This window comes from Trichogramma pretiosum, unplaced genomic scaffold (assembly GCF_000599845.2).
Source record: "Trichogramma pretiosum strain Unisexual culture from Peru unplaced genomic scaffold, Tpre_2.0 scaffold30, whole genome shotgun sequence".
NCBI lineage: Eukaryota > Metazoa > Arthropoda > Insecta > Hymenoptera > Trichogrammatidae > Trichogramma > Trichogramma pretiosum.
The window spans coordinates 570,825-593,405 of record NW_019641675.1 but is presented as its reverse complement, the minus strand read 5'-3'; the positions used below and the strand labels follow the sequence as shown (position 1 = coordinate 593,405).

The following is a 22,581-nucleotide window of genomic DNA, read 5'->3' as shown; positions in this document are numbered from 1 at the left end:
AAATAATAGGCGATTTTTAGGTCGGGCTTTAGTCGTGGTTATATACAAGCTTATTATATTCGTAATACAATTCTCATGAGCTATTGTTTCAATAGCACAAAAGAACTTACGTGACATTTCAATAAAAACATTGAAACTATATCGAAATATAACAATATCGCAGGCAGTAAAATGTGTATAATATTAATATTCGTTCCGAACCAACGTAATTTTTATTTTCTCAATTTGAGCTCGAAGAAAAAAAATATATTCATATGTTTTCGATATTACAGACCGAAGTTTAAAAAAAACGTTGAAAAATAAAAATGTACACGTATAATAACGATCGAAACGAGCGATGATACCGTGTGTGCCGCACACTTTGTTCGCGCGCGCGGCGCGCGCACATTGTATTATAGATCGTTCGCGATTGTCGCAGAAATAGTAAAAAATAAATGAGTCGCGCTGCATATATGCGCGCGCGTCGGGTAATATATTTTTTTTTTCATTACATTTATCACTCGTGGGACTCGAAATTGATTTTCGCTCGCTCGAGCTTGCATACACGCATTCGAGCCGTGTATTGCGGTTTGGAAATTCATGCAGGCTATCGCGGTTTTTTCCGAATGCTCGCAATAATCTCGAATAGGTTATTATATTGCCAAGCTCTCTGTCTGTCATTTTTATTATCACTCTTTACGGGCGTTGGCATGCGCGTATGTGTGTCTATATACGTCCGTTACTCGTACATATATAGTCTAGGTGCGCCATTACATTTTCAGAGGCTATATTGATTTTGTGTTTGTTGGACGAGGACGAGCAACAGCAGCAGCAGAAGTCACGTTACGGATGGATAACTTATCGTAATTGAACGCGACCGATGTTAATTGAAAATATGTATAATTTAACATATCTAGTACTTTTTTGTTGCGTTTATATAGCTTTCCAACTTGTGCGTATTGATTGATGCCGATAAAATACGCCGCGTTTTAAAATCGTTTCTACCCTTTCATATATTTGTAAATAATACAACAGTTTAAATATTTGCATGCCCGGCAATTTTCAACACTTTTGCGCACGCTCTCATCCTTGAAGCACAATAATAAAGCATCTCTTTCGCACTTTATCCTCTTTGCTCAAAGAGTCAAAAGAGAAAAAAAGGGAAGAGGAGCCGAGGCATTTACACGAAATGCTACCGTAGATCACTCGTAAAACAAAGTTCCAATAAAGCCCCGGGAGTTTTATATCGTTATAAAAGCTTGGGAAAGCCAAGTAGAGGGGTGTAACGCGCGAGCGTCAGCGGCTTAAATACAAGAAAACAAAGGCTATGTGTACGTACGATATGTACTCGGGATGCTGCGCTGTCCAGTGCGCGCGCGCGCGCTCAAGTAGTAGGAGAGATAGGTGTTGAGGAATGATGATGGGTCCGAAGAAGAGCTGCTCTGCTGCTGCTCCTTTACGAGCTGACGAAAAGAAAATTTGTTTTATGAACTCGCGAGCTGCTCGTGTAGGATATATAAATTCTCTATATGTACTCTCGTAAAAGGTGTGAAGAAAAAATCTCCTGTACCTTTTTATCGCGCGCGTGTACACGTGCATGGGGTGTACAAACATGTATGTATGCAAAAACGATCGATAATGGAGTGCGAGGCGTTGAAAAAATAAAATAAAATAAAAATCTGAAAAAAATAAAGTAAAATAACGAAAAAGTACAGGCGCGAGTGTAATATTATCGCGCGAATGGAAAAAGGACTCGTTGGCTTTATTTCAGCGGCATGAATTTCCTGTTAAATTAGCATTCGAAATCCTCGAGCGCAGTCCTTATTACCGAGCAGCAGCCGAGGCAATAGGCACAATGTAGCTGCACATTATTATAATATTACCGACGAGGTTAGAGAGCTCCTTGGTATTATATATACTGCAGCCGCACACAGAACCGCATCTCAATTTCTATTGCTGCTGCTGCTGCTGCAGCCGACGAACATCCTCCTACGGTCGTCTGTCTGTCTGTCGGTCTATGTCTGTGTGTGTGTGTGTGTGTATGCGACGCGCTGCTCTCGCTCCGCGCGCGTGTTTACATATGCACGTGCGTATTGTCAAGCATAATAGCTTACAACGCCGAGCGCAAAATTTGTATTTTGACCCTGGTTAACATAATAGCCAAAGAGACTCGTCAGTGTAAATTATTATCCTCTTTCTCGCTCTCTTTCTCGTTTGAGTTTGGACAACAACGGCAAAAAAAGGAAGGAATAACGTTAAAAGGGTGTGATACGCGAGCGCGCGCGGAGCTGGGGTAAAAAACGACCGGCAATCTGCACGAATGAATGGAAAAAGCGAGAGAGATGTATTTCGAGAAGGTGACAGACGCGAGCGTGATGAATATAAAAATCGGCCTTTGCTTTTCTGTCAAAAGAGGATTAAAATTTGAATTATATTACGTATACACAAAGCTCGCGTATTTTCGTTCGATTTAGATGTAGCACAGCTCGGCGACGATTAATTTCAAGTGTCTACAGTGATATTATCGCGATTAAACTCGCGCGACAAACGTCATCTCGCTGGCGCGATCGCGAACAAAAACCCTTTTCGCGGGTAAACATATATCCTGATCCTTTCTTGTCAGCCGGTGCATTTACCCGGGCACACAATTTGAATTTCAATGAAAGCGCAGAGAGGACGCGTGGGTGCCCGCATATATATACATTCACTGGCACGCGCGCAGCGTTGCAACTTAAGATGATGCATCATACTGCCGCTGCCCGATGAAGATGCAGCGCGGCTCGCTCGCGACAATGAGAGACAGAGAGGGAAAGATCCTGCTGCAGCAGCCACGCGTTAATCATCGCGCATATTATATACACATACGACGAGATGGAAACGAGCGAGGAGGAGAGAGAAAAATAAAACCATCAAACAAGAGAGTCTGTCTGTGTGCGTGTGTGACGCGCGATGCGCAGCGGACCGGATGCAAACACCTTTCGTCACTCTCACCTCTCTCGAGCTGGCTCTCGTAGTCGCGATGATCTCTTTCTCCGGTGTCGTTCTTCAAAGTGGGATAATGATGATAATTTAATGTCGACGACTCGACGACTTGTGTCGCGCGTTGTGTCAAGGGCCTTATTGCTGCCCTATTGTTCGCGAGTGGCGACTCGACGTTCGTTATACTTTGTGTATATTACACGCTGCGATCGATTAATTAATGAGTACAATAGAAATTTCACTTCTTAAGCTTATGATGGCCATAATTTTCGTCTACGCCTTACAAAAAGGCTGTGATTATTCATACCTCGAAGATTCGTGCGATTAGAGACGCGCAATATCTTGTCCTTTTTTCCCGATACACAAAGTAGTTATAATGTACAGAGAGATCTGCTGCTTTATCGGAATCGCGAGCATCAATCGCTGCGCGTTTTTTATACACACAAGCGTTATATTATATAGAAGCAGCACATATAATGCGAGTGACGCGTCTTGAATAATTTAAAAATAAAAGACGTGTGTAACGTTTGACGCGTGTAACACAAGGCGTATTATATTATAACGTGTGAAAAATGATGTAGGCGCGCAAACGGGTACAAAACGCCTTTTCTGTACTGTATGTATTTCTGGCTTTTATTATTGCTCCGGCATCGGACGACGAATCGTAATATGCTACGTTTCGATTTTTCTTATCTCGATTTACACGATGACTCGTGCGGTGTACACATAAGCACACGAAAACCGATTGAATAGTCGCGCGAGTTGAGACATCTTCACGGGTCGTGTCGTAAATACGCTTGCACCCCAGCTCTATTATAAAAGCATGGAGCACTGAATCGCGCGATTTTCCGAAAACTCGAGCGTATAAAAGCACACGGATTCCGAGTAATGTTAAAAAAACCAATGCTATGTGAATCATTACGGTTTATATAAAGTCTCGCAGGGGCGGCGGCCCGCACGCACGTATAAGCATTTTTTTTATCGCATCGCATCGTATATGTGTTTACGGAGAAAAAATGCGCCTGGCTCATATGGGGTATCCATTATAATGTAAACGTTGCAATATAAGCATTTTGATTCCCGCGCGCAGTAAAGTCGTCGTCTCGTGTGCGCAAAATCGGCAGCACAAGATATTTTACGTGCCCAGCGAGAGGATATATTATTTAACGAACCGAAATGATCATCATATAGGGAGGCGCGCACCGAATTTCCGCACACGAGCGCAATTACTCGCGCGAGAATGAGAGTGAGACATTTCGAGCGGAATCGTCCGGGCGAACTCTTCTAATAACCGATTTTAACAGCATCAAATGTATCGCATATAGCCGCTCGGTGCAAACATTGCCAGCCCGCAACACAACACTTTTCGTATTTAATGATTCGCGCGCCCAGCGAGGGCTTATACGACGAGCTAATCGAGCACAAAACTGGAATGTTACGTACGTACGTACGTACGCCCCGGCTCAAAATTCGTGTGAAAAACAGTGTTAATGCGTTTTTGAAGTTACACATACACCAGGCAGGCTTATAACACACGAATATGTATCTCTCCCGGTATATATACGCGCGCATCATCGGGGAAGGGTAGTCGAACGAATCGTTGTCGCCAAGAGAGACAGCTCTCAAAGCCGCAGCGGCAGCGTCGGTCATTCTAATGAGGGCAAAGGCAAATTACGGTGCGCGTTTCAGTGGGCTCGAGCGTGTTATATGCGCGTGTGCACGCATGATGTGAGAGCACGCGCGTATATATAATATACGTTATATTACGAATATATCTCACTCGAGTGTCCGAGTGGTCGACCGGCAAGCTCGGGCAGGCAGGCAGGCAATTACCAAAGCCCCTTCGTTTGTCACTTCAGGCCTGGCTACTACTACCTACTACTGCTGTTGCTGCTGCTCAGCAACGCATTACTTCGAATCGCGGGATTGGAGAAATATATAAAAGAGACATTTTAACTCGACTCGCAGCTTTATATACCGCGCCGATGGATATTTCGAGCAATCGGTAAAATAAACAATGCGCGCAAAAATATGTATACGCGTCGCTCTTGGTAGCGATATTTATAATATTTGTACGATACGACATCGGAATACATTATGCGCGTCCCAAAAGCAAATAAAGCAATATCGAGCTTTTACTTCTTGATATGTGTGTGTATGTGTGTATATGATGCGCGTGAAAGGCCACAGATCAGAAGACGCTTAAAACTTACGTTTCCGCTGATCCGAGAATTCGGGCAAGGCGGCTTTTAATGCGCGCCCGTGAATGTAACGAAATTTGCGGCAGCCTCCTCGCGAAAACGACGACGACCCAAACGATATAAAGGGGATTTTACGATTATAAATATCGAGTGATACCGAGAAGACCTCCCTGCAGTTCATCATCGCCGCTTGGCTGCCGTTCGGCTCCTGCTGCTGATGCAGCACTGATGCATCGTCGAGTCATTTTTCTACACTGCAGGCAGTTTTGCGTCCGTCTTGTCCTTTTCTCGATGTATATAGAGAGAGAGACTCGAGAGAGGCGTTATTATTATCATTTTTTTTTCTGGTAAATTAGGATCCAAGGGGATTTGAGCAAAGATTGAATCGAATAAATTTCTCTGTATAGCTCATGAAACTCGCACAAACTGCTCGGAATATGCGAGAGATCATTAAAGCTTCGGGGCGCATTTTTATAAGTCGTACTGCGCGCATCCTTTAACGTGCACATGTGTCGTATTAAATGCTGTATTGTGCTCGGGCGATATGCCACGCACGAAAAAAGGGTATACACCCACCATAATGAGATATCTAAAAATATAAATGTTATAATATGTATGCGAGAGCAGTACGAGTCTAGATCGGGCAACGCATCTGGAGGTTTAAAAGTGACTCGATCTCGGAGACGAATTAAAATTTGTATACGAATACGATGCATTATAAAAGCTCGTATACTTGCGTTGCGCAAAAGAAGATACGAATTAGATGTGCCAATAAAAATGTTTATCGTTGTTCATTAATATTTTTTAATTCAAAAATTTGTATCATGTACTTTACTATTTTTTTATAGTCCAAACATAAACGCAGCAGTCGTGGTTGACATATTACTTGATCTTCATGCTGGATTATACATCTTGTTTTTCTCTGATTAATTATCATGTTTTCGAATTTTATTGATTGCCTTATCATAAAAAAGTCAAAATATTAATATAAAAGCTAAGCTCTTCGAAACAGTAAAACATTATTGTCTCGAGAAGTATATATTTCACGAAATCGCTTCATCCACCAACGACAGCAGCATTAATTCCGGAACTCGTCGCCGGCCATAGAAAAAATAAAAATAATAAAGTGAAATGAAAATAAAAGAGAAACGATCGGATAACGAACGCAATTCTATACGCCACATATCGTACGAAATTTAACTTTTTCTCGGTACGCACATCATGCAACTTTTTCAACGATTTTCCCTGCGGTAATGCGAAGACACCATACGCAGTGCCCTCTTCGCGACGATGCACTTGCAGTACTGCACAGCCGAAAGAAGGAAGAAAAAAAAGCGAAAAAAAGAAGGAGCTCGCTCTGGGTGTACGGCACGCGCTCGAGCGCAGTATACGATGCCTTTTTTCGGGTAAACACATAATAATGTTCTCGAAAAAAACGGAATGAGCGATCGTATCTTCGCAGATGTGTGCCGAGCGCGCGTACATGTCACCACCGCGCCATATACAGATCTTATAGGTCGTTTCGCTTTAATAGCTTCATCTTCGCGCGCGCGCGCGTCTCGCTTCACTAAAATTTATATATACACGTGCTCAATATATATTAAAACCAGTTGGAAACGCGTGTATATTATGACAGCTCGACCGATGTTAAAACTGCCGATTAGTAGTACGCTTCAATCAAAAAAATCGAAATCACATTAACCGCAAAAACATCAAATAAATGTCTAGCGCGAGATAAATTTATAATAATAGCCGTGTGGCCAAATCCATTAATCTATTTGTCTATTTATAATCGGGGCGCGCGCGCGTAAACTCTTTCTTGGGCACACCATCTCGTACGTACATTCGCATTTTGTTCCCAAATGAAAATATTCATATATTTCTGATGATATTTTTAGTCGTTCATCCAAATTGACAGTACGGAAATTCAATCATTCATCTCGCATCGTCGAGCGAGAGAAAGAGAAGAGTCAGCGGCGGGAAAAAAAGCGAGAGGCGACACGCTTAAAAAAACATCCCGTGCTAATGAAATCACGAGTCTAATGACGTGATAACATATATTTATATCGTGTATGTGTACGCATATGCGCGCGTATGTATAAGCATAAATTATTTTCGTATACGCCGCTGCTGCTGACTGGAAATAAATGAACACAATAAAGGATCTTTATGTCGCCGCGAAAAGACTGATAAGTTCTTGCGCGCCGATTTTTTGCCGATGATAAAGCGTGAAAAAGGCGACGCGCGTCAAGGATCATTTAAATGACACTTTTTTAGTTCGTCTTCTTCATCCACAAATATAAAAGAGACGATCCTTCCATCGACTCGGAGATAGATGCGTGTATATATAAACTCTTTGACGACGTGATTCTCGAAAAATACATACCAGCCGAGGGGACTCACGATTCTCGGATGTCCTCAGGGGGTCGCGTGTCTTTTATAGTTCGTTACACGAGTTTTCGGGATATAGCAGCCAATCCCATCGACGACTTATTAATGTTATCATTTTGTCTGACAAACAACGATACTAAAAAAAAACAACAAAAAACAAAAAAACAAGTAACAAAAGGCCAACGCGAACTTTGTGATGCGCGGGTAGCCGTGAAAAATAGTTGAAATTTATTCTTCGACTGACCCAAATCAATGCGAAACTTATAAGTTAAAAGAAAAAGCTCCGTGCCGTTTGCAATGTCAATGCGCGAGCGAGCCAGATGAGATCGCGCTCTCTCGTACCGAGTTTTTCTTGCAAATATCTTATCTGGAAGCCGGGCCCCGGCGTGTGCGTAAAATATCAATAACCCAGACGACGACGACGACTTCTCGGTATCGATATACTCCGCGGTATTATAATATACGCGAAGAAAATTCGAAAACTCCTTTTAACATAAGAAACGAAATATTTCTCAGGCGGCCTCCGCGTTCATGACTATCATTATTACTTTGTTTTTCTCTCTCTCTCTCTCTCTCTCTCACTTACATTTGCACGCGCAGCAAATGAGTGAATTATTGTACGCCCAACGCGGCGATGATTAACGTTGACACTCTGGGCCGGCCTTTTGCTATAATGTAATAACAATACGCTCGCGTGCGTGCATTTTTCGAATGTGTCTGCGTACCTATGTGTGTGTGTGTGTGTGTGTGTGTGTATTCATAATATGTACGTAATGTAGGTAGACGTATATTCGCTCAGTCCGCGAGCATCAGCAGCATCAGCATCGCAGCATCGAGCACTGCAGAAGCGCATATATAATAAATATGCGAAGCTTCAAAAAGATGTATTATAAGAAACCTGACTGGCAAAACTCTCGGTTTTGTCGAAAGTCGTATAACTGAAAACCTGTTTCAAAGATTGACAGTTTACGACTACTCGCAGCGGCAGCAGCAGCAGCAGCAGCAGCGCATTGCTTTCTGTCTCGCGCTATACGTATTATATTTTTATACTTACGTATCTTTCTCTCTTTCTCTCTCTCTCTCCCGGGTTTGCGCTGCACCAGCAGAAGCAACGGCAGCAGAAGCGCTCGCAAAAGGAGGAGGAAGGAAAAAAAAATTCATTATCGTAAAATTGCTCTCGGGCCAGGCACCGAATGAAGAAGGTCTCTCAAACGCTACTAAACCTCCCACTCCTCTATCGTCTATAAATTATTTTTGCAAATCGAAGTCTTTGATACTTTTCAAATTGTACTCTTCTTTCTCCGCTAACTCTCTCTCTCTCTCTCTCTCTCTCTCCATCTCCCGCGATAATTTATTTATTCTTGCGCGCACATGTATAGAGCAAAGAACGAGAGAGAAAAACTCGACGAGAGGAGATGTGCTTCAGCTATACACCGTGCTCTCTGCTCGAAAAGCCAATTTCACTCGCATAGCTCGGCCCTGTAAAATACTTTATATGTGCGCGCATTTTTATATTGTGTTTCGTAATCACTCCGTGAGCTGTCTGTCTTTATATTGTTATAAGTAATTTCATTTGAACGAGAGTCGAAAAAAAAGAGCGAAGAAGAATAAGAGGACGCGAGCGGCACACCAATAAACCGTCGAGTTGATTCAGTGTCAGAGCTTCGACGACCACGACGACGAGAAGCGCGCGCGCTTTGACACTTGACGTTTTTATAATGAAAATCGTGCTCGCCTTAAAAAGCGGCTTTCCGTTTCGGGCCTCGGTCGAGCTCATCCGATATATTATAGACATATAGCATTGTTATTGTTTCTCAATAACTTTAGCCTGTCCGCCGTTCACATCACTATGTGTGCACGTGTGACGCTAAGTCAATTGCTCCCAGATAATAAAACTATCAAACGTTATCAGAAACGCGCGCGGATGACGAGTACTCGACCTTCGAACTATATGTAATACACCTGCCGCCGCCACAACGGCGCTCTTGGGAAATACACACTATGTATTATTACATATCGCGGAGCTCCAAGGAAATGACAAAATCTCGTAAAGCGCGGTTGTTTAACCTTTTTTTATTTTAATATATTTTTCTGTGACTTTCACCCGAGAGCATATGTTCAATACACAATTAAAATACCGCAAGCATCGTTTTCAAACGTACGTTTTTTTTATTCGTTTCTCGCGCTTTGCTAATATACGCGCGCGCGTATTCCGCGCAAATGCCGGTAGCAAATTTTCCATTACTAAGCGATTGTAATGGCTCAACAAAATTCGCATCGATGATTGAACGATTGTATAATGAACATCGGGCTTCGAGCTAGCTCGAGCTAGCTAGCTAGCTAGCTAGTTGCTCTGTTACAAGCGAGTGTAAGAAGAGAGAATATTTTCTTCGCCTCATTTTGCGAGAAAAAAATACGCATTTGATGAATAATAAATGCGAGACGTCGTTTTTTTGCGCTGTTGTTACTTTTTCGTCAGTTAGTACGTCTTGGAAATTTACCGAAAATTCATATACGCGACGAAATGAATTGAAATTTCGCTTTGCATGCGGAAATTTGAATTTTTATAAACCGGCGACTTTTTCATGACAAAAGAAAAATTCCTCCTTTGACGTATTCAGAAGACTCGTTGTTTAGTCAATATTGAACACTTTTATTCGGAGTACGATTGACACATATTTTCTACATGGATCGACAGTAATAATGAAATTATATTGAGTCCGAGAGAAAACAATACATCCGCATCTTTGCTGTATTTAACGCGATTTTCGACAGTTTCTCACGATCCAAGCACCTGTTGACACCACACTCGTAATCGAAAGCGAGAGAGAGACGAGCGAAAACAAAAACTAAACCGAATCTCGTATTTGCCGAGAGAAAAAAAGTAGAGTAGCATAATGAAATTTGTCACAAGTAAATACCTCGAAAAGGCAAGAATAAGCCAATTTATGAATGAAAAAAAAATCACGCGTTATCCACGAGAGGAGGTGTCTATGGCGCGAGGACACTTAACTCTTCGCTAGCACTAAGTATCGTGTATCCTTTTACTGTCGAAACTTCCCATAATTCATGAAAAAAAGGTGTCAAAAGTATTCACGGCCCGGACATTAAATAGAGTCGACGCGTGAGTGAAATATCATAATATAAGACGCGCTCGTGGCCGCATATCTATAATATATTATGGGAGCAGCACATCCTCTAGTCTCATCATCACCTTTTACGAAAAAAAAAAAAATTACACGCATAAATCTCGTCGTTTTTCGTAGAGTCGTAGAAGTCGTGTCGATCGCCAGCACTACGAGTTATAGGCAATGATGATCGTCGTCGCGGGCGATACAGCCACACGATTCTCAAGTGTGGGGAGGAGATCGTGATATAGAAGCTATTTTATACGAGCCCCTTGTGTGTGTGTGTGTGTGTGCGTGCGTGTGAGCCTATCACACACCTGCGCGGGGCATTACTAATCCAAGACAAATCGAGTGTTTCCGCGTCTGTCGGTCTTGATACAAAGGGTATATATCATACAGAGAATTACGCGGGGATATCTGCGCGTTGATGTTAACAGATTCATCACCTTTGGCCCTCTCTGTTTGTATTATGATATATTAATTATTAAACGAGGCGTTTTGTCAACTCTCGTTATATGGTGTACCACGAAGAAACTGGACTTTTTTTCGGAAGCAAATTATTCATGAAACGCGCCGCGGATTAGTATTGAGAAGCGGTTTCGGCAGACTATAACATGTATCACCTCGAGAGTACTTTCGTTTATATACCTTTCGGACGCTGCTGCGGGCGGAGGAGGAGAAAAAAAGCACTTGTTACCGATTTCAATGTAATACACATTTAGCGCGAGTGGCAAACCCGTGTGGTACCGTGTATCATGCTAATGTCTTCAGGGAATTAAATCGTTTAGCGAAAAGAGCGCCATTATTTTTCTTTCGAGTGCTCGCGTCCGTTCGTCATAAAAATCTATATAATACGCGCGATATGACGAAAAATCATAATACACAAGCCACAGCCGCTTCCTCTCTCTCTGTCTCTGTCTCTCTTTCACTCTTTGTTTTCCAAAGAATCGAGCGTCGCTGCGAAGAGAATGGGTTAGGTTCAAATTATAAGCTTTAAGCCCGCGTGTACACGCGCGCCATTATATTACAAAATTATTGATTGACATGCAAGTTCGCGGAAAAAATAGCACGCGATATTTGCCCCGGCTGCATATAATGCACGTCTATATACGTGTTTTGCGTTTTTATAGCTCTCCTGGTACACATACATGTGTATACGTATAGGTACACACGGGCGCGTATATATACTTTTTTGATGGCGATGATTGCATTAGCATGCACACGTACGCCAGTTTGTCTGTGCGAGTGTGTATATAATACGGGACCGATATTACTGCCTCATTGCGAAAGTAGCCCCATTATGCGCGAGCGATACGAGTGCAGAGACGAGAGAGAGAAAAAAACCTATAACTTTAATGAGGATTTCGATTAGACCGTAGAGAGAAAGTTGCGACGATCGATCTATATAATGCTTCGACGAGGTAATTTTTTTCCCCTGCACTGCACTCGACTCCTTTCGCATAAAAATATGTACGTACGACTTGCGCTGTCACCGATGCAAAAGAATGAAAACTTAATCAAGGCGCGCGCGGTTTCGCACGACGTCGACGAGTATACACACATTTGTACATGTGTTGCGAATATTTTGAAAACATATCAAAAGACCCCCGAGACTTCTAGACCTACCGCGCCGTTATTAATCATTTTACGCGCGCCTTAAAACCAGACGAAAGTTGAAACCTTCCCGCGCGTAGCAGCAGACGAAGTCGCCGGCCGCTGCTGCACATGCGACGACCGCCGCCGCACCCGCCGTTTTTTATCGCCTGGCAAATAAATAATATCGCGCGCGGTGCGAAGGGGTTAAAAAAGAATCGATGAAAATCGAAGCCTGGGAGAGAGAAATTGAAATAAAAAGGGGACCCTATACGTTTATACATAGGCAAGTCCCGGGTCGCTAAGAGGCATATTAAAAAAAAGAAAAAAAAGGAACGGAAAAAACAACAACGAAGCCATTGTGTGCTGTGCGTGTAGTATACTATATAGAACATATGCGATACAGCTTTAAAAAAATCGTACAAAATCGTTTTCGCGAAAAAGAGTTAGCCAAAGTGTTAATGTAATTATCGACGTTTAGCCGGTACGGCGCAACGGCTCGCGCGTTCGATGTAGGTGTATATTCCCGCGATTTCAATTCTATATTCTATACCGCCGTAATAATGAGACTAATTCAATTATGATATCTCGGATATGTACCGCGTTCGATGCGTACACTAGGTGTGTGTATTTATCTCACGCGCGCATCGCTCAATCGTATACACATAGCGCAAGCGAGAAATCTTACGAGTTGCGATTGTACAATATTATATAGTGATCGAATTGCTCGACAACCTATACCTACTACCGACGCGCCTGTGCGGGGCTTATCTGGGCTCTTTCTTTCTTTTCTTTCATGAAAATACAAATTTACGTGTCTTGTTTCTTATACATGATGCAGATATGCGAGAGATACTTAAAATGTATATATCGAGCGCAGTATTTAGAAAGCAAAATTTTCTCTACTTTTTATTACGTCTTTGGGTGCTTATTAACGCTTGTCTTTTATATGTATTTATACATGCGGTGCGAGTGGCGTAACAATTTTGAAATTCACAATTTCTTTAGAGGCTGCCTGTATCTCGCAAAAAATTAACCATTTGATTTTTCCTTTCTGTGTTGCAGGTATGTATCTATGCACACACACGTCATAAATGGCCAAAAGTACCGATTCGTCGAGTGCGTAAGATTATGTGGTATGTACAAATCGTGCATTATTTATCACGGGCTCGTGTATACACACGGGAAGAGACCAACAACAACAGCAGCAGCAACAACATCGACAAAAAAAAAGGGGCAAAAAAATCGTTCGGCTAAGTGAATTCGATTTATATACACGTATAGCACGACGGGCTTGAAGCGAGGAAGAGAGTGAGAGAGGTGCGAAGCGTACTGCACATGCCATGTCGAGAATGAGAGAGATAGCGAATGCAAGAGAGGGAACGGTATAAGTGAGCCGTGATTAATGATACGCCTTTTATAACTTGTATGCAAGTCCTAAACGCATGATCTGTTTTTATAAACGTACTTATACCCTTCGCAGCTAGTTACGTAGTTATACACCTTATCGTCGGGTATTTCCTCGCTTTATCTAAGCGAAATTTCTTTAATTGCCGCACGTATGAAAGTGATCCGTCTCATTTTTTTTTATCGTCGAAACGTTAACGAGTGAATTAGAAAAAGAACGCGAGAGGAAAAAAATCGCCACCCATTCAATCTTCATTTAGTTGTGGCGATCGACCGGTTGTGTGTCTGCGCGGACCGATCTCGAGTTCAGGCACAACTACATACAATAATAATGTAGGTTGCAATCAACCGAGCGCGCACAGGGAATCAACTTGCATACTTAAACACATGACGAATCGCCATCGTGGCGATAAATCAAGGATCGGACATTAAAATATATCGACGAGCTTATGTTGCTGCTGCTCCTCTTCGAGTGCATGACGTATTATATACGTTGACGAGCGCGCTCGAGTCACATCTCTTTCGATATTACATGACGATCGCTTGCCACTGAGCGAGAGAAAGTATTATATGAAATACGTATCCTTATTATCGCGTCCAGATGATCACCTTCGCACAATAATTATTTTTCTTTTTTTTTTAGTTCCAGCTCGAACTGAAAATTTTACACAGAAAATTATCTCGAACCGTCGAAATCATTTATCGCGCGTAGCAGCAGCAGCAGCGGCGGCGTTCATGGCGCCCCCCGAAAGATCATCATTTATAAACTTTGCCCCGAAGCGCATTAGAGCGCATTAACGGTCACAATCAATTATACAGAGCTCTGGTACGTCCGAGCGAAGCTGGCTTGTGTGCGGGCGCTTACATACTTGCTCATACTCGCTGGACTGCGCTGACCAACGATAAAAATCGCCATGTACTTTTGATAAGGTTCCTTGCCGGGAAAGGGAAGTCCGAGTGCGTATAGTACGTAGCTAAAGGTGACGCAACACGTGCGCAGGAAGCAGGGCAACAGCAACAGCAGCACCTGGAAGCCATTATCCGCATGGTTAACAGTTTCTTTTCGTTTCTATATACTATGTACTACGCGCACATACATTTGCAGGGCGCACACGTGCTAGCCTCCTTCCAAAGGGAACTACGCTCTATACTGCGTTGCGCCGAGCGATCCGTACAGTAGGCTGGCAAAATTTAACTTTTTGCAGTTCTCGCCGCGCGCGGTATCGTAAACGAATTTTCTCGGAAATTTCTTGTGTTACTGCATTCGAGGCTACATATATATACGCATTTTTATACGCGCGCGCATACATGTTTCATTCGGTGCGATTGTTTTTACGTGTGTGTGTTTTAGTTGCCGCCGTTAAGGCCTTTGAAGGGGATTTTACACTTTGTGTCAGACACTGTATAAATGTATACATGTATAACAAAATGCATACGTACGCCTTACTTTGAGCAAGATGCAAGAGTCTCGGAGTGCGCAGCGATCGAATTTTTATTATGCGCTAGCGAGCGAGAGAGAGTCGACTCGTGCTAATTTGCGGCTTGCGAGCTTCGTTACATGAGTGTGTGTTACATGCAGCCTAGCGGACGCGTTATATATATAAGCTCTGTTTGGCTGTCTCGAATTGATTCCAAGTACAATCGTTAAATGGTTGCGTTATTAACGCCCTTCTTGCGGCCGAAAATACACTATACGCGCGCAAAAGTACGCGGATGCATACAGTGCTTAGAGAATATAAGTACGAGAGACTGGTGGCGGCGGCGATTTTCAACGACATTTCATTAAGCAGCTCGGAGTCGATTACTCGCGCTGCTCGTGGATAGATAAACAAATGAAAAGAACGACCGGAGGTGGCGTACATTCGTACGTATTATACGAATGTATGTATGCGTGTTCATCGCGAAACTCGAAGAAAAAGAAACCAGAGAGAGAGAGGGAGGGAGAAGGAAAAAAAGGAGAAGAAGCAAGCAGAAAGGGGAGAGTGAGGCCAATCCGGTTAACATTGTTTGAAAGCCGCAACTTTGATCTGCGCGCAAAGCAACGTATACATCACAATTTTACGGCTCGCCTGACCCCGCGTATACGTACGCATGTACGTACTTACACCCACATATATGTATCCGCATACTACACGCGCGCAGGGCAGGCACGTGCAAGCTCGATACACCCTTCTATGCAATAATAACTCGTTTCGATGCTTTTTAAGATGCCCGTGTGAGTTCTCGGCTCCTTTCTCTCTTTCTCGCTCTCTCTGCTGCGTGGGTGCGTTCGTACACCGAAAAAGGGTTGAAAATGCTTAATGGACAAATTAGGTTATAGTCCGTCGTCGTCGTAGTCGAAGAAAAGTTCCTTACCCTGTAGAGTACCTCGAAAGAGCTACGCGTGCTTTTAAAACTTTGATCAATTAAATGTTCATCGACGAAATTATAAAAAAATAAAATCTCGAGAAAATCGAGTTGAGCGCGTCAATCGGCACATCCCACCTACTGCATGCGTACTCCTCAGATCAAACATCCACTCTCGAGGCTCGTCCTCCTGCGCGGTATATATCGCGTTTCAGTTGAACGAAGCGGACTTAATTGCAGAAAAACAACAGGGTTAAAGGCAGGGACGGCCTCTATACGGAATCAATCAAACGAACCCGAAAAGTTTTTAGCTCGCGCCCCCTTAACAAAGTCATTAAGGTGTGTATGCATGAAACGTTGTCGATCGATCCACAGCTGTTGTTGCCGTGTTACTGCTGCTGCTTCAGCTATAATGCAACGCATCAACGTTAATGACCGTTGCAGAGATGATAATGCGCTCGAGGAAAAAGATTCAGAAGGTGAAACTTGAAACCAGAGTCGAATCGATTAATCTCCACAGATATCACGCGTGATTATGCGAATTGTCTGCGTTTTAATTTGAATTTAATTAAAGGTCTAATCTTTAATCGAGTTACATTAGTGTTTTTTATCGAAATCGTCATTAAGATAGTTTTGTCCTCGAAGTTTTCCAAAAAGTTTTTCACAGTATGTCGAAAGGCTTGCTTGCACTTTAATTGCGATTTTTAGAACAATTGATCAAGAAGTAATTAAAACGGCTATACTTTAATGATCGAGAGAAATTTTCAAATTTCGATAAAAACTCTTAGAAAAGTAAAAATTAATCACATTCGTATGTGAGTAATTAATGAGCCGAATCAAATGCGTTCTTAAATCATTAAATTTGCTTTTTAATATTAATTTTATTACGTGCGATCGTACAATTTAATTTTTTCTAATATCTCGGTATCGGTGTTTCTTTCGAGAACCGAAAACGTCCGGTCAATCATTAATTTTCCTTCTCTCTTTTTCTCGTTCTCAAAATCTATGGTTGCGGAGCGCGAGCAGCAGCGCAGCGGGTGTATAGTTTATATGCTAATCCAAGAGTGCTAAATACTCTTTCATTTATCACTGAGCACGGCTGCAGCGGCGCAAAGCAGCTTGTCTTCTTTCTTTTACCCCTTTCTTTCTCCCATTGTTCGGGCTTATATTTTTCTTTTGTAGTTTTTTTTGCACGTGTGTCATCAACTCCACATCGTCATTCATCGTCCCGTTCGCGCCGAGATAACAATTATTACCCAAATCATTGTTCGTAAAGTTTCTGCAAAAGAATATAATTAACCCGTAGAGGTTTTTTTTATCGTTATTTGATTTCTTCGAAATTATTTTTAAGATAAGCCTTCGATTAAAATAGATGATGTATTATGATGATCATACGATTTTTGTTGATATTTTCATTCATTACATTTTTATCTTTCTCAAAAAACATTGAACTTAGGTTACCAAATACTGAGTAGTAGACGATCCTAAAAGTGATCTTAGAGAAACGCCATCCAAATAACTCGGAGGAGGAGTGGGAGATCAAATTTATAGATGGTAGGGGGAAAGGGAATAAGTAGGAGATAAGTTGGAGAAAGTAGGGTCTGACAGTTTAGAGGATCGTCTCGGTCAAATAGCATGTATTTTTTCGCTGCTGAACTAGTCGATCATCGGATCTCGAAGTGTTCAAAACTCGTACAGTGCTGCGGTGTACAATAGTACATGTTATTTCGGTGGCGCTGTCAAAATAAGTTTTAACAGTTTTCGCAATAGTTTTAGTACGTGTTCAGTGTTGAAAGTGTTTGTGTGTTCACGAACGATCTTAAAAAGAACTTAGTAATAAAAATTACTCTAGTTAAATCTAGGCTATATATTTTATAAAATGGGAGTTTCGAACGAATATTATTACAACTCCATGATGAACTTGAGCAGAGAGAAAACAGATATGGAAGACGAAGATACAATGCTAACTGTCAATGAAAAATCGAAAAAGAAGCACACAGATCCAAATCATCCTAGTGCTGACGGGGTACATACATTATGCTAATGTTATCTTATAAAATTTCTTTGATACTTGACAATTAAGTGATAAGTCGTGTTTACCCACGCATACCGTTGCCTGCATTTCTATAAAAAAAACGAGTTCAATCCGGATTATTGTTTGAATTCATTATCTCGCCGCTTTTATCAATTTTCCTGTGACGTAAAGTTCCAGAATAGAGACCTAGATTTAATTTTTTTCTTTTAATTTCTCAAGCTGTGTAGGATATGGTGCGAGTCACGTAATGATATATTGCAACTATTAAACGAATTGCGCGATTCAATGATATACATTTTAATAATGCACGCGACATTTTTCGCTGGCGCGTTAATAATTGAGCAATTTTACCTCCGATACAAGTTGAGATTTGGAAATGTTAATAGTTTTTTTTGTGCGTGTGTGTACGTGTAGGATTAGCTAAATAATTTCGTCAATCGGCATAGCGTATAAAAGTCAAAATTTGATTCGATTTTATGTAAAATGTATCCGCCCGTTGTATCGTTACTTTTTCTATCGAATCTTTTTAATAGTCTTGATTCGCGCGAAATCCATAAAATCGCCCCGATCCTCGTGCATATATAAAATATTATTATGGCTGCGAAAACAAACTGAGTCCGACAGCCGCATCGACATAATCATTCGCATAAAATTCACTTATATATTATTTCGCGAACTTCTCTCTCTCTTTTTTTTTGTTGCCGTAGCTGTGCGCTGCGTTAGCTGGGCGCGCATCGAGCCCTAAAGGGCATGTGCGGTGGACTACTGCTGTTGCCGCCGCCGTTGCAACGCAGAGTACGGCCGGGATTTTACGTTCTTAGCTGGAAATATTAAATCACACCTCTTGAGAGCGGCTTTTACCAAAAGGCAAAGGCGCTCTGCGTCCGATACACACGATATTTCCCTTTTTGTCCTCCTTCTTTGCTCGGGTTTCGTGTATATATATTTTTTTCATCCGTTTTTATATACACATTTGCGCGAGACCTCGACTCTTTATACACTTCCGATATTTGCTCATTATTTAACGACCTTCCATCGCTTACACTAATTGACATCTACCCGACCCGTACTGTACAGGTGTACGTCGGTGCAGGAATTCAATTTCTCTTTTTTTTTTTTTTTACTTCCGATATATAAATATCGGTACGCTTTTGAGTCTCGAGCGACTTTATCATCGAGGTGTAAATTTCTGTCGATATCCGCGCTGGGGCCCTGTTATTCCAACAGGAATCAAAGAGATGGATAAAATCTGCCGCACAGATATTCACACCTATGCATTATATTTATACGTACTCGTCTAATTTCACTCCGATCCGGGAGATAAAACTAGCGAGTCGAGATTCTCTACCTATACTACGGGTGTATATAATTAAAAACGAAAAACTTTCAGGCCGTTTCAGCCGTACGTTTACGATTGTGCGAAAAAAAACACATCCGATATTGTAATATATTATGCATCCCTTTAGTGTAATAAACTGGAGCACACGTACACACACACGTACACAACAGCAAATAAAAAAAACGAAACAACAACAACAGCAGCAGCAGCAAGCACACAGCGCGCACGCGGAGTTGAAAAAAAAGAATCTCGTATTATGCATCGCGCGCGCATGCAAATTTCATATTTTCTTTTACGAGCGCCTCTCTGCGCGCGCTCGAGAGTCTATATATAATAATTATACGCGCGGGCACCAAACTCCTTAGAATTGTTCATAGCTCGCGCATATATACACACACAGCAACACACACACACACACCAACGCGGGGCGATAAGCTAGCTTGCACACTCGCGGTAACAATGATTAAGCTTGCACACCTCGAACAGCTTATATTTTGCATAATGACTCGCGAATACGATTTGGTTCTTAGATAAGTGCCTCATGTGCAGCGGCAGCGGTGGTGTTATCTCGACGCGCTCACAGTCTTTTCCGCTTAAATATATTTTATAAATATCCGTGGCATAGCCTTTTGCTATAATACTTTTCTGCCCTCGAATCTCTTTATTTTCCTTCGACAGAAGACGCACAGGATCGTAATAATGGTAAAAGAGGTGGACACGAGCTGCAGTACGTTGCGGGGAGGAAAAAAAATCCAATCTTCTATTTTCCACCCGCTCGAGCTCTTGCGCATTATATAAAAACAATAAGCAGCTCACCCGCACACTCTTTCGTTTTTCGCTCGCTTTTTTTTGGTGCCGATGACAAAGTGTAGAGGATGTGTGTAGCGAACAAAGATTCGTCTCGAGAATTCGATTAGTCGCAACGATAATTGCCCGACTGCTTCAGTCAGCAGCTCTCGTGAAAAACGTTATACTGCGGCCAATCTAGAATGGATGTCCAGTTGGTATTGAATAGTACTAGTGGTATGAATACAAGCGGCGACTAAATCAATCGCGCTCCTTGATGATTGTCTGTATGTGTGTAATAATATCTTGTGTATATGCCACTTGTAACGGTACTTTCGCACTGCTCTCTTTATGCGCGCGTAAATACGTATATCGAAGTCCCGAACAGCAGCAGCAATACACAAGGGCTGCTGCGAGAGGATAAGCTTGCTCTGTCCATGTGCTGTTAATCCTGCATCAATGAAGAAGGTGTATATTATATATATTATTGAAATCGCAATATATACACATTTACAGGGCGCAGATTCGAATAGAAATCGCATGTCCTTTGAGGCACGCTTCCGTGGCGCCGTTCTGTCGCCCTGAACTTTTTTTTTTTCATCTATCTTTCTCTCTCGCACCTCATTGTTATTTGGCGTTTTATAGATTTTAAAATTTGAATTTTTTCATCCCCGAAATTTCCTGGAATAATTTCTGCTGTCGACGGAGGTGGTGTACGCGTGTGAGTGTTTAATGTACGTATGTGGAAAAATCTCTGTTACACACGATGACAGGCGCTTAGTCGCACCTACACTTACAAATAATATAAACGCTATATTATTCGCGCGCGCGCGCGTGTAACAAATACGACGTATCGGCTTTTATTAGGGGAATAATATAAGAAGGCCGCGAGGCCCGCAGTGCAGTGTGGGCATGTATGCGCGCACACGCACACGCGCGTATATATAAATGCATTAACTCTTTCTCGGGTTAAACGGTATCATTAATAATCGACCCTGTATGAGCAATCTCGCCTGTCGCTACGAGCGTCTTGGTTGCGTACCTATACATATGCGCGCGAGTCCGTTTCTGCTCCGTCCGAGCTGAATGTTATGTTGTGTGTGTGTGGACTTTGCCATACAGTGTTTTGGTGTGGGATACGAATATGACTTGCATAAATATAATATCACATTTTTATTATTCCATATTAATATCGAGCACATTATAAAGATGTATTAATATCGTTTCTCGCGTTGCTTTCGTTTTTGTTGCAGCTGTACACACTGAGCAATGATCCGGAGCGCAAGATATTCCTCGACAATTTGTTCAAATTTATGCAAGAACGAGGTAAGTGGTTACTTTTGTTCGGCGTCAAAGTCTTGACGTCTGTCTTCTTTCTTTATGTACACACACAAACAAACGAACAAACACGCGTCTATATCCTAGCATTTCATTTAATGCAAAATGTTCTCTCTCTCTCTGCGTATACGTACTCGATCTAAAACACGAAAGTCGTTTCAAAAGTACGACGAGAGAGAGACGGGACGAGGACGAGCTTTTACAAAGCGCATCAGCTTGTAATTATTCCTCAATTACGACCGATGCTCGTCTCGAGACATTAACCTCTATGTGTGTTGCCGGGAGTTGCTGCGAGTCGCGAATTAACATGCGCGCATACAGCACGTAGCACTACTCGACGCGCGCGCGCGCGCATGCACCACATGCCGGCGGAAATAAGTTTCCCTTATATACGATCTATAGTGCCTTATTTGTTTTTTTTTCCTTTTCTTTCTTTCTTTCTTTTATTTTTTTCGTTGTTGCTGTTGTTGTAAGCGCGCGCTTGCATTGCGCGCTTTCTTATCGTGCTGCTCTTTCTCACGCGTTTGCAAATGTACTCCTTCTTTTTTTTTATTTTAATACTTACTTTATACATCTATATATGCGGGTGTACACGTGCTCATGCAAATTCTAGACACATTATTTCCATATCTTTATGTTTTTCATCGGCGATTCGCCTATATGAATTTATTTCTAGAGCTTTTACAATACATATTATACAATTCGAGTACGTGCACGCAGGTTTACTTGGCGTCCATGTGTATCGCGCAACTTACACGACGTTTTAAAGTAAATATCGACAAAATCTATTCTTGATCGCGGAACATCAGATCGGCGGGACGATCAGAAGTGTATGAAAAGTCACATGTTTCGAAGATGAAATGAAATTGGGACCCCACCGAATCTCTTATATTATTTGAAATGGTACATCATATACGTATAGGAGGCTTTTTCTTGTGTAAACAATGAATCTCATTCTCTCACGCGTATCTGTCTGACACTCTTCCTTTTGATATTTGTATATAAAATATAGCAGAGCGTATCAAGTAGCGCATGAAAATAAAAGTTAAATTAAAATAA

General features: G+C 41.9%; 1 protein-coding gene across 3 annotated transcripts in view; it reads left to right on the top strand.

Annotated features, from left to right (window-relative positions):
• LOC106653051 (AT-rich interactive domain-containing protein 3A-like) overlaps window positions 1-22,581 on the top strand; it is a 46,243-nt gene that overhangs the window by 7,580 nt on the left and 16,082 nt on the right. For all 3 annotated transcript variants that reach the window (XM_014372282.2, XM_023460691.1, XM_023460692.1), the window contains exon 4: window positions 21,438-21,510. In XM_014372282.2, coding sequence (XP_014227768.1) covers window positions 21,438-21,510 — 73 coding nt within the window. The remainder of the gene's footprint in view (window positions 1-21,437; window positions 21,511-22,581) is intronic.